Genomic DNA, 12722 nt, shown 5'->3' on the forward strand with positions numbered 1-12722 from the left:
AAATTTGAAAGACTGTTTATTATTTTAAATTTATAAAAAATATTACTTAACTTCCTATTATACTATTTACATATTATATTAATTAATATCTCTTTTATTTATACTATTAGAAAATAAATATCAAATTTTGAGAAAATAAGTATTAAAAATAATTTGTTAATTTAATAAGATGACAATAATTAAATAAATATAATAAATATAAATGTTTATTCTCAAATGAGAGCATTTTTAGAAATTATATGAGAGTGATTTGAAAAATAATTTTTTTTCTTATTATGTCATATAACTTTTCTTAATTTATTATTTTTAAAATTCAATGATAATTTAAGATTTAAATTTGAATTTTTCATAATCTATTTTTAAATTTTATAATATTATCTATTTAATTTAGTGCTATGCAATATAATATAATATTTATTATTAATATTAAAAATCATATAATAGTTTTTTTAATTCTTATTAAAAAGTTGCTTGAAGTAGGTTTTTATAAAGCAGTCATGCAAAAATTATCTCTTTCACGGTGACTTCCAAGTTTTAATCAATAACCCACAAGAATTATCATGAGACTGAGATGTAGGTGTTATAGCCTTGTAAAGGATTGAAAAATTAGGTTAATCACAAAAAAAGTAATAACCCTTATTCAGAATAAAAATAATAAAAAATTTAAATTAAATTTACATCGTTACAATAAAAATAGAAATTTTATTTTGATCAATGACCCTTATATTTTTCACAACAATATAAAAAAATAAAATTTATCTCATAACTTTTATAATAATAATAAAAAATGAAAACAGAAAAGGAATGAAACACATTTATTAATTTGATATCGGATCAACAATATTTAGTCTACAATTTACTTACCAAATTTCAAGTCTAATTATGTAAATATACACTTAAAATGCACTTTCAACATTAATTGATGGAATAGCACAGCGCTCCTTTTAATTAATTAAGAATTTTGCGATTTACCTTGTCATTATGATCTCTTAAAGCTAACCTCTTTATTAAATCTTATAATAATAATAATAATAATAATAATTCAACAGCTCACAGAAAAAAAAATGGTAAGCATAGGTCCTCCAAAATTTAAAATTTAAATAGAATAAGATCGTACACTCATTAAGATGTTCACGTTAGGTTCAAGTTAATTTTGCTCCTTCTATTAGCATTTTAATAGTTTTTGCGAACAATCTTTATTTTAATCCTTTAATCATTACAGAACATACTTCGAAAAAAAAAGTATTCGCTTAACTAGAATCTGAGAATAATAATATTTATAGTTTACAACGTTTCATGTGATCGATCTACGTGTGACGTTATATAGAATCGTTGTCGTTATGTTACGTTGACCGAAAAATGATAAATGAATTTAATAATAGTTTTGAGTGATTTTCATATATAAGAACAAGAAAAATGATTGGTTGACGACGAAATTTTGTATGTTAAAGGGTTATAAATTGAGACAATGATGTTGATGCTTGGAAGGCAGAAAGAAGATAAATTATGCGTATTTGAATGTAGTCAACAATTTGACATTTTGTCATTTTAAATTATAAAAAATTTATGTAATTAGCTTGGGTTAATATTCTCTTCAATTTTATTTTATTTTTTTATCTATTTTCCTTGTGTATTTGTTGATTCAACTATTAAAGTTATTACAATACAACTTTTTTGAAAAAATATTAATGCTTTCAACATTTTTAATGGGCAGGATTTTGTCCATTTTTCAAAAATGGAAAGGACCCCTTTTCAATTAGCTTAGAGCATATTTGGTTTAAAAGTAAAAGCATAAAATAAAGTGCATTTTTATTATATCTTATTTTATCGTGTTTCATTTCAAACTGTTCGGCTTATGCTTGAAAAAATGTTTGCTCCTAACATTTTGTTACTTTTATAATATCTCTATGGTTTATCATTAAAATATTACTTTAATGGTGTTTATGTATTTCTATTGACAATGATATATTTAAAAATGTTTTTTAATTATTTTTTATAAAAAATTTTATAAACAGTAATTTAAACTCATTCTAAAAAATAGAAACAAATAATTAATTAAATACTTATACTTAAAATTGGTGAACTGCAAAATTTTTCTCCAATTTTTTAACATGATGAAATGAGGATGAATACATGAGCATTTGCTAACTGGGCCTTTTCGAGAAAGCGTCCAGTGGGTCCAGTTTAAACCAGTTTCTCTTTCATTGACCCAAAAAAAAAACATTTTCTCTTTCTTTAACGCCCATCCCACTTTACCTTTTTGCTTTTCTAAATTCTTTACTAATTTTCTTTTCTGTTTTCTAAGATCTTAATCTAAAACACGTGTAGTGAAAGTACCAAATTCTACTCGTCTTCACTACAAATTACAGCACAAACCAAACATGGGCACGAGGGAAAGGAGCGTTCATCTTTCCCCTTGGTTTCTCCTTTTCAAAAATGTTATTTGCATTCACCTTTTTTTTCAGAAAAAAAAAGGTTTAAAACAAATATTATGAGTTTAAAAAAATGTTAATTAAATTTTCACTTTAACAATAAATACCAACCCCGCTTTGTGAATTTTGGAATACCAACTTGATATTTAATTAGTCAAAATGAATACCTAGAGCAACTTTAGTGAAACTTACTTTTAAATAAATAATTGTTACATAAGTTATATGATTATAGTTATTAATATAAAGAAAGAGAAAATATTAAAAAGAGAGAATTTTTTTATATAAGCCACTATTTATACATAAAAAAATTAAAATGGGATTTACATGTGTATATATAAATTCTAAATGAGAAAAAATTGTACAGTTTTTCTCTAACTGGAAATTTTTAATTTAAAATACAAATTGGGAAAGTCTTTCGATGAAAAAAAAAATAAATTAGCCCAACGAAACGTGGCAGTGAAGAAATTGAGGGGAACATGAAGGGCAATGGTGTGTTTTTCAAATTGTGTCTTTTTTTGTTCCCACGCTGTTTCTTTCTCTTTCTTCGCGTTCTGTGTTTTGACCGTTACTTTTCCTCAACGTCTCTCTCTCTCTCTCTCTCTCTGCTCCTCTGTTTCGGATATCAAAGCTCCATTCAGTTCCCGCCCCCATTCCCAGTTACGTTTCTCACTGTTCATCTTCATTCTTTTTCTTAATCAAACCCTCTTTCTGCATTTTCTTCTTCTTCAGCTAGTTTAGCTTACCCAGGACTGCCACAATTGTTTACATTTTATTATTTTCATTTCTTTTTGGAGATTTCGGGTGGTTGTTTTTCATCTTTGCCAAAATGAAAAATTCCCGGATGAAAAGTTCTATGCTTTCTTAATGTCTTCGCATTGTGATGGATCATAGTTTGGTCTTCTGCATTCCGGAATCTCCCTTACTTGTTTCTCTCGATCAAGTCTCTATTTTCACTACCCTTCCCATACTTGAAAACAAAGAAAAGCATCCAACTTTATTAGTATTCATACATTTCTTTGGTTTAAAATATTGTTGAATTTACCCTTTATTTTGCTCCCTATAATGCAATTTTAATTATGTGATAAATGCTAACCTATGATATAAACAAATAAAAGTAATTTTTTTAATTAAACATATGATTAAACGCTCATTTCTATTGTGATTTTTAATATATTTTGAATTTAATTTTATATATATATATATGTTTTTATTTCTTAATTAGTGTTCGTAGAGTATTTGTTAGTAAGATCCTTATATACTGAAATTTCCTGTTTCTGCAGACATATCTTTGATAAATAAAGGACTGTGATTTGATATCCATTTCAATGCAAGTCTAAGATATTCATAGGAAAGGAATAGTAAGAGATGGGATGTTCTCAATCAAGGTTGGATGATGAAGAAGCAGTGAAACTTTGTAAAGATAGAAAGAGATTCATTAAACAAGCTGTTGAGCAAAGAACTCTATTTGCTAGTGGACATGTAGCATACATCCAATCTTTGAGAAGGGTTTCAGCTGCTCTTTGTGATTACTTTGAAGGTGATGAGTGTCATGAGTTCTCATTGGATTCAATCGTAACCCCACCTTTCACTCCTGTCAAGAAAACTACTACTCCTGCCACTACCTTCATTCCCATATCATCAAAATCCTTCACCCCAACAACAATTGAGTTTGGACCCAAAACAACTCTGAAAGTGAATTACCTAAGGCCAGGTGGTAATCCAGCAATTTCAGTTGAGGAAAGGCCTCAATCACCGGAAACGGTTCGAGTTGAAATGAATTATTTTCCCATGCACCAGTTTGGCATTGATGGCTTTTATAATATGCAATCCTCACCTATGAATCCCTCAATTTTTGCTTATTCTCCCATAAACAGGCCTAATATCCCTCCCCCTTCACCTCAATCTACTCAATGGGAATCCTTCTGGAACCCATTTTCATCATTAGACTATTATGGTTACCCCACCAGAAGTAGCCTTGACCACACTGTTATGGATGATGAGATCAGAGGACTGAGGCAGGTCAGAGAACAAGAAGGAATACCAGACCTGGAAGAAGATGAAACTGAACAAGAAGACATTGCTGACAAGAGAAATGTAGCCGAAGAAAGAACCAAAATTGATATAAACTCCTCCAAAGAAGAAGTCATGGTTGAAGATGTTAATGAGGAGGAGGAGGAGGAGGAAGAGGAGGGAACAGATGTTGTTGAAACAAGAACTGCACATGAAGTCTCAGACTCGCAAGCCAATGGAAGTGAATGTTTTCAAGTATCAAAAGCTCAAACTACGGGTCAGGAATTGGAAGTTGGTAATCAAGAAGCTCAGGAAGAAACACCTGGTTTTACTGTTTATGTAAACAGAAGGCCAACAAGCATGGCTGAAGTGATCAGAGATCTTGATGCTCAATTCACAATAGTCTGCAATGCAGCCAATGATCTATCATCACTGTTAGAGGCCAAGAAAGCGCAGTATTTATCAACATCTAATGAGCTGTCAGGTTTGATAGAAGCATGATATTTAAATTTTCACTTTGTTGAAAGTGTTCTTGGATTTCGTAGTGTTCATAATTGTGAGTTAAGCCTCAAATTTCAAGAATAACATTCATGTTTTTTGGTTACTGTAAGAACAAGAACTTAGCAATGTTCATTTGGCCAAAGCATTTTTTTTATTTCTTACTTCCCCTTTCCAAAGTCAATCTACACTAAAGAAAAATTGTTTGTCTTGTATACAGAAACAATCTTACTAGTTCCCAAGTTTTCATTTTATTTTAGCACATCATTTTTCTTTCTCCTGTAAATTTAGAATTTATTTTTTTTGTTTTGCAGCATCAAAGTTGTTAAACCCTGTAGCTTTGTTCCGCTCAGCTTCTTCACACTCATCCTCATCAAGATTTTTAATGAATTCTTCAAGCACGGGGGATGAAGGATTTGAAGGCACTGATGATCTGTCAGAAGAAAATTGTTCGTTTGCTGTTAGTCATCAATCTACACTAGACAGATTATATGCTTGGGAAAAGAAGCTCTATGAGGAAGTCAAGGTATATTACTGAACCTTTTTTCTTTTAGGTACATTTGTTACTGAACTTCTGCCCATGAACTATTAAATGCATTATAAAAGTATTTGAATAAACTTCTTTCAGATGACATGCTCTGTTACAGATAGTTGCTGCTTGAAATATAGTCTATTGGAACTTACAACTCTTCCATCTGGTCATCAATAAAAACTTGCTAAACCCTTGGTTTGTCATTGTTCAATTCTATCATTGCAGTAAGCTGCTATGTAAACAATCACTTAGGGATGAACAAAATTAGTATGCACTTATGAGGTTTATCAATTCACATTTGAAAACTGCACACGCTTAAAGTTAGTACTATTCCACCAAAATAATATGTCAAAGTGCTTGTGATTATCTTAGGAGGTTTAGCTTCTAGATAATATTAAAAATCATAATGCTTCAGACTGACGAATATACATCTTTCAATTTGAGATTTAATAGGGGTTTGGAAAAGGCACAAATTTAGTTCAGTGATTTTTCTCAATCTCTCATTTCTTTAAATTTTATTAGATTATTATTATTATTACAGGTCATTGTCCTAATGATTGCATACAGTTTAATAATGGAAAACTTAATCCTTTGCCCACTTTCCTCTTCAACAGTCTGGAGAACGTGTTCGAATTGCATATGAGAAGAAATGTCAGCAACTCAGGAACCATGATGTGAATGGAGAGGAACCCTCTTATGTGGATAAAACAAGAGCAACCATTAGAGATCTTCAGACCCAACTAACAGTTTCAATACACTCAGTTGAAGCTATTTCCCGGAGAATTGAAACTCTAAGGGATGAAGAGTTGCATCCCCAGCTTCATCAATTAATGCAAGGGTAAGTATGAAAAATCATTATTCCTATTCAACTTTATTTTTTTTATGAACTGTGAAACTTATGCCATAAATTAATGTATTTTCACTTTCATACTTCAAACATTCAGCTAATACTCCATTTTATTCTTCATGCCCCTTCTCTATGCTTATAATGCTATTCTTTGTTTGGTAATAATAAGACAGCGATTTTTCTAACTTGTGTAAATTTGCACGTAATTAATCAATAAATAGTTAGTTTCTACTTTTTATAGTATCAACGCCTTGAATTATATTGAATTTTTTTTTTTATCATGCCTTTCCTGTCTTAATAAAATTACACCTTCAGTAATCAGTTATGCGTGTTCTTAAATTTGAAAGTCTAGGTATCAAAAGAAAAATGTTACACCATCACAGCATGTGATTATAAATAAAATATTATGCTTGCTAATACTAAAAAACCACAGGCTGGCAAAGATGTGGAAAGTGATGGCAGAATGTCATGAGACACAAAAGAGAACTTTAGATGAAGCTAAGATTCTTCTAGCTTACACAGATGCCAGAAAACAGTGCGCCAGATCAATAACTGATCCACAAAGGCTTGCTCGTTCTTCCTCCAATCTTGAAACTGAATTGAGAAATTGGCGAAACACCTTTGAGTCGTGGATCACATCTCAAAGATCCTATATTCATGCTCTAACTGGATGGCTTCTAAGATGTGTTACATGTGAGCCTGATCCATCAAAGTTAGCATGCTCTCCTCGTAGGTCCAGTGGCACACACCCATTATTTGGACTCTGTGTTCAGTGGTCAAGGCGTCTAGATGCCATCCAAGAAACAGCAGTGCTTGATGCCATAGACCTTTTTGCAGCTGGTATAGGGTCCCTTCATGCACAACAGCTAAGGGAAGATTCTCGAAGAAATCAAGTTGGATCAAATGATAATATGCAAATGGTGGAAGTTGGTGGTGAAGTAGAAGAGGTAATGACTACTGAGAAATTGGTTGATGTTGCTATTAAGGTACTTTGTGCTGGTATGTCAACTGCTATGAGCTCAATGGCAGAGTTTGCTGTTGATTATGCTGAGGGATACAATGAACTCGTTAAGAAATGGGAGAATGTTAACTTGCAGCACATTTCTTGTGGGACTGGAACTTAGACATATCACATTTTTTGGCTTATTTATTTAGTTTAGAATGAATGTGATTTTTTTTAGGGTAGTTTTAGATTAAGGAAAATGGAAGGGGGGAGGGAAAGATTTTATGCCAATCTCTCACCCTTGTTGGAGAATTGTTTATAATGAGGGGAGGGAGATAAGGAATCTTCATGTAATGCTCAATGGCAAAGTTTGCTGTTGATTATGCTGAGGGATACCATGAACTTGTTTAGAAATGGGGATCGTAAGTACTCAAACACGGGAAAAGGAAACTTGTTACTTAATTTCCATCATCCTTTCCTTTCCCTTAATTTTCTTCTGTTTTCTTCCCTGGTTCGTATTTTTCATTTTATCTGTTTCCAAATGAGCACATAAAGGAGAAATTATATTAATTTGGATGGGGTTAACTGTCAGCTTGGTCCAATTAACAACTAGTTTTGTTTCTCTTCAGAAAAGTTGAGTTAATGTATTTTGTAAAAATGGGCATCAGAAGAACTGTCTCCTAAAATAAATTCACCAAATTTAACTGAAATTAGCACTGACTCCAACTGACTTTTAGTTGCTAGGTTTTGGACAAAAAAGAACCTCACTATAATCATGTCAGACCCTTTTAACTTCAGGGGTTAGATTAAGACTATTTTAAAAAAAATTACGGCTGCTATTTTACATGTCACACATAATAATACGAATTTTGACCTTTTCACTGTTTGGACTCGAGGAATTTACAGCATGCAATTTTTCTACAATTAACCATCTTGCTTAAATAATTTGAGATTATAGTTTGATTAAAAAAGCAAATTTGCACAATAAATCCAGCAATAAAAGAACATATTCCAATGATCAATCTATTTATAGAACTCGTGTATACAAAAATGGATCTTATGATTAGTTATTTAGAATGAATGTAATTTTCCAATTTTGCATCGTAACAAGTAAAGGAGACACTTGTTTTTATCAGGTTGGCAACCTTGGCTTTGCAATTGAGAGGAAGATAAATAAAGGAATGTATTTTCATTCATCATAATCATAACCACCATCAGCATCATCTACGTCCACTTCAGTATCATCAAATGTAGTCATAAGCGTGAGGAAAACAACAACTGCAACCAACTGTGCTACCACAAAATATTTGGCCTTCCTTTTGAATGTTTTCTCCTCCTTTGTTTTCTCCCTTTTGGTTTTGTTCTTAGGCTTTGAATCTAATAAAAAAAATGACAAATCAAACTTCATGAAGAGGAACATGAGTTTGAAAGAGAAAATATATTTTGACAAAAAATTAATAATAGCAAACATACATTTCTCACATTAGTACATTCTGATAAATAAATAAAAATTATCAAAGAAGTTATAAGTGCCAGTGTACCACAAATGGAAACTATTTCACAATTAAATTTAGTGTTCTAAACCGAAATCACACATACTCTTCTATATTTTGAATGCAAACTGTTCAGAAGGTTGTATGGTTCTATTATCCACATGACCGGTGACATGGAGAACTTTCAAAAACACGCCAAAATTCAGGAATTAGGAGGCAACTACCATGAGCCCTTACTTCTAGTTATAATTATTATGCAAAGCGCATGATGGAGTAACAGAGTTACAAATTTAAGCTTCCGGAATCAGTAATCAAGTTAACCTCAACTATGACAAAACTAGCTTAATACTCGTGTGATTCTAGTCCTAGGTAATATTCTGGATGCAGTGATATATAATAGATATTTGAAACGACATTTAAAATTCAAACATTTATGTCTTCATACACTGATATAATAGATATTTGAATTAATTTATATTATAAAATGAGGATGATCAACTTACTATTATCTAAGAGTGGAATTTATTTTTTCACTAACATGAAATCATATTTTAAATTTTAAAAGAATCATCAGTACAAATAAAATAAGGATTTAAGTAATTGATGATAAAACTATAATTTGAAGAGAAAATAATTTATGCATGATTGGCATATGACTTTGGCTTCACTCGTTGTTTAAGAAGTCCTATAAATGATTTATGGTACTATCCCAGCAATACTACATTCCAGCCACTGCCTTCAAACAGAATCATCGGGGACAGTAGGGTTTTGTTGTAGTTATCTATACCCTCACACACAGCCCCCCCCAACCCCACCCCAACCTCAAAGGGGGAAAAAAGCACCACTTTGCTAGTCCAGGTAAAGTCATCAAGCAAAACTAAAAGAAAAGTGTGCATATACAAAATCCAGAAAATATCTTACTCCAGGTTGAATGACTTTTGGAAGCTGATGATGATGCATCAGTATGAAATTGTGGGCCAGAGGAAGGAGATGGAGCAGCTTCTATAAGTTCTGTCTTACACCGTTGCACATATCTAACTAAATTACCATGTTCCAAAAACTTTATCCGCAGTATTGAGCATTCCTGATGGTACATCAATGAAGGATCTAAAGTTAAAATTTTCTCAAAATGAATGTCTAAGTGATTCTAATAAGTATGCACACTACATGCAAATAAAACAAAACCATATATCTATGATCTTCATTAAGAAGAAAAGTGAGGAATCTCATGTACAGAAGAATGCAAAAACAACTGAGTACAGCGGCTTAGAACGCTTTAGTACCAAATATTAGTCTCATTGTTCGGAAGTATTACCCAAAATCTGATTGTTTTAAAAATTACATATTCCTCAATAGGAAGAAAACTAGAAATCCTAAATCAATCTCATTTGCTCAGTCATCTCGTTAGAACAAGTCTAAGTTGAAAATTTTCCATCTTGCATGCCTCATTACAATTAATTTTTTATTTCTAGTAACTGATTCATTCTCTTATGTTCCACACCCCAAAGAGGCAAAGTACAAGATCCTCCAAATGGACCTGACAACAGCATAAAATATCTAGGTTTAACAGTTTCAAAAAGAATGGTGAAATTGAGGTTGGCAGACAGACTGACAGTTTATTACCCAGTTTTGGACTTCTGTTATCCAAGACCATTGTTCTTTTTTTAGGATAAAACCTTTTAAATATCAACCCTAATTCCATCAGCACAATCTTAGTCAATGGTCTTTCACTCAAGCCAAAATTTGGCAGATAACCATTTGGAAATGCTTCATGTACGGCTATTACCTAAATGGGTTCCCTAACAGCTAAAATAATCCCGTTTCTGTGTGCACTCTATTTCACCCAATTATTGGCTAATGCGCTACATTGCTTCATTCAATAGGACACTGAAAACATTCATATTCTGAGAATTTGACCAACTTCATGATTGTTCCCCTAGTGTAAAATGTAACCATGAGTCCATAACTATCTAAGTCCAATTTTAATTGACTGGTATAACCAAAGCAGCCATTAGAGTATTTATAAGATGTAAATATCTTGAAACAAACATCATAATCATGGTTAACTAATACTTACAGGTAAAGCTTGAATAACAACGAGTCCATGCGCGAGAAAAATAGCATCCAAACTTGATGGTCTGCATGAACCAAATAAAGCACATGAATACACATATTTGCTGCTCAAACAAAAGATAAGTTGACAAATTCACATGCAACTCAGTCAGATGACTCACCTGTTCTCAAACAAGTAATTTTGTTCACCTAAGCAATTTGACAAGGCATCATATGCAGAGTTTGCTTTCTCATAAATCTGTCCATCACTAATAGATAAACATAAATACCGAATCAAGGAGAAAGACATACAAAACAATAAAACTACGATGCAAGGTAAAAAAATATCAAACATAATGTATGAAGAGAAACTGACCTTTTCTTTCTTTACTTCAACATTGTCATTCGTTATCCCGTGTTTCAGCTTTACCCAACGAGCCTTATTCCAAAAGAGAACCTTCCCTAATGGCCATGGAAGATCAGAATAATAGATGCTATTAGCAGAGGAAGCTTCACACCCCACCCAGAGTTCATAGGCAAGAGCATCAGCAAGCCAAGTGGTGAGAATTGCTTTGGTTGATATCCATTCAGGGAGTGAAGAAACCTCACTATCTAAATCAACTACACCAGCATCTTTCTTCAAGCAGTCAATGATCCCCTCTCTCTCATTATTATACACCACACAGTCACCAACTTCAAAGTAAGGAATTTTATCTAAACAAAACACCACAAGACAGAAAAAAAACAAGATAGACATTGGCAATTAAGAAGTGCATAGCAATAAGCAAACAATGATAAAAAAATAAAACTTTATGATATGAGAAGGGAATTTGAGAAAGGGGCAAATGGGGTGTTAATTACCAGAATGAGGGTTGTTTAGCTGAAAATCCAAGTGGAAGGGAATTTGAGCGAAGTTGAGATATATGTAAGCAGAAAGGCATTGAGGGCAACCAGTTGGAAGGCCAAAGCAGGGCTTCCTCACTACCAGAGTCTTCACTTCCGCCATGCATCAACATCCACAACTCCGCAGAGGTTTAGGGTTCTTTGAATTTTGTTGGCTTTCTTGCATTGCTTTCGTCTTCTTTTTCTTTTTTTAAGTAAAATGGGCCTTGTTTCAGGAAATGGGCCACTATCTTTAAATCAATTCTATCTAATTACATATTTCGAATGCTAACCAAAGGAGTATTAAAGAGATAAATTATATTAAAATTTGTGTTAGTTAAAATTAACTTACAGATTTTTAATTTTTCTCAAAATGAAACTTTATCCAACTTTGGCATAAACATATATAAATTTATGAGGAATTTTTTAGTACGTGAAGAAAAATAATCTTAATTTAAAAAATAAGTTCTAAATTTAAAATTAATTCACACTAAAATTAAGTTTCAAGTTTTCATTAAACACCTTACTAACTTGGTATTAGAGTTGTCGTGTAAGTTGTTCTTACAATTTTATGGTTCATTTCTACTATTTTTCTATAGCTGTGTTTGTTTTTAATAATGTTTTTTCATTCTCAAATGTAATATTTTAAAAATGTAATTATCAGAAATAATATCTTTATCGTTTTAGGCAGAACAGTGCACATAACAAAAATCCATACATAGTAGTTTTATTTTAAAAATTTTAAATTAATTTTGATGTATTAATATTGTTAAATTTCATTTTAAATAAAAATATATTAGATATAAACTTGTATGATGTGCAGTGTTGTATGTCTTGGAGAAAAAAATAGTTTAAAAAACATTTTAGTTTATGCTTAATATTTTTGTATAGTTTACTATGAATGTTTGATACTAACATTAAAACATGTTAAAAATAGATAAATTTTCATTACTTCTTTTTTTTATCCCAAACAATTTAATCTGAATTCGAGATTTTGCTTATATAATATCAAATCACTTGACACTTACATCAA

At 31.5% G+C, this 12722-nt stretch overlaps 2 protein-coding genes across 3 annotated transcripts; one reads left to right on the plus strand and one right to left on the minus strand.

The window, feature by feature from the left end:
• Positions 1-3797: 3797 nt before the first annotated feature.
• LOC113874745 (nitrate regulatory gene2 protein-like) lies at positions 3798-7443 on the plus strand. The gene is made up of 4 exons (XM_027512958.1): positions 3798-4926; positions 5255-5466; positions 6087-6310; positions 6753-7443. Exons 1-4 carry the CDS (start codon positions 3798-3800, stop codon positions 7441-7443), a joined length of 2256 nt encoding a protein of 751 aa, XP_027368759.1.
• An 819-nt stretch (positions 7444-8262) lies between these two features.
• LOC113847900 (mitochondrial outer membrane import complex protein METAXIN-like) lies at positions 8263-11874 on the minus strand. 2 transcript variants are annotated; one of them, XM_027477228.1, is made up of 6 exons: positions 11669-11874; positions 11184-11521; positions 10990-11066; positions 10833-10893; positions 9677-9839; positions 8263-8639 (listed from the first exon to the last, which is right to left on the minus strand). In XM_027477228.1, exons 1-6 carry the CDS (start codon positions 11811-11813, stop codon positions 8452-8454), a joined length of 972 nt encoding a protein of 323 aa, XP_027333029.1. In that variant the 5' UTR covers positions 11814-11874; the 3' UTR covers positions 8263-8451. The 2 variants fall into 2 exon arrangements, with proteins under 2 accessions (XP_027333029.1, XP_027333030.1); XM_027477229.1 differs by having other exon boundaries at positions 8308-8639; positions 11184-11500.
• Positions 11875-12722: the final 848 nt, after the last annotated feature.

This window comes from Abrus precatorius, unplaced genomic scaffold, assembly GCF_003935025.1.
Source record: "Abrus precatorius isolate BTA unplaced genomic scaffold, Abrus_2018 Scaffold8, whole genome shotgun sequence".
Classification (NCBI taxonomy): domain Eukaryota; kingdom Viridiplantae; phylum Streptophyta; class Magnoliopsida; order Fabales; family Fabaceae; genus Abrus; species Abrus precatorius.

Coding starts and splice junctions, on each gene's coding strand:
- LOC113874745 (XM_027512958.1), top strand. CDS start 3,798: ATGGGATGTTCTCAATCAAGGTTGGATGATGAAGAAGCAGTGAAACTT. Junction 4,927..5,254: donor AACATCTAATGAGCTGTCAG/GTTTGATAGAAG, acceptor TTTGTTTTGCAG/CATCAAAGTTGTTAAACCCT. Junction 5,467..6,086: donor AGCTCTATGAGGAAGTCAAG/GTATATTACTGA, acceptor CCTCTTCAACAG/TCTGGAGAACGTGTTCGAAT.
- LOC113847900 (XM_027477228.1), bottom strand. CDS start 11,813: ATGGCGGAAGTGAAGACTCTGGTAGTGAGGAAGCCCTGCTTTGGCCTT. Junction 11,067..11,183: donor TTGAAGTAAAGAAAGAAAAG/GTCAGTTTCTCT, acceptor AGTGATGGACAG/ATTTATGAGAAAGCAAACTC. Junction 9,840..10,832: donor TTGTTATTCAAGCTTTACCT/GTAAGTATTAGT, acceptor ATGTACCATCAG/GAATGCTCAATACTGCGGAT.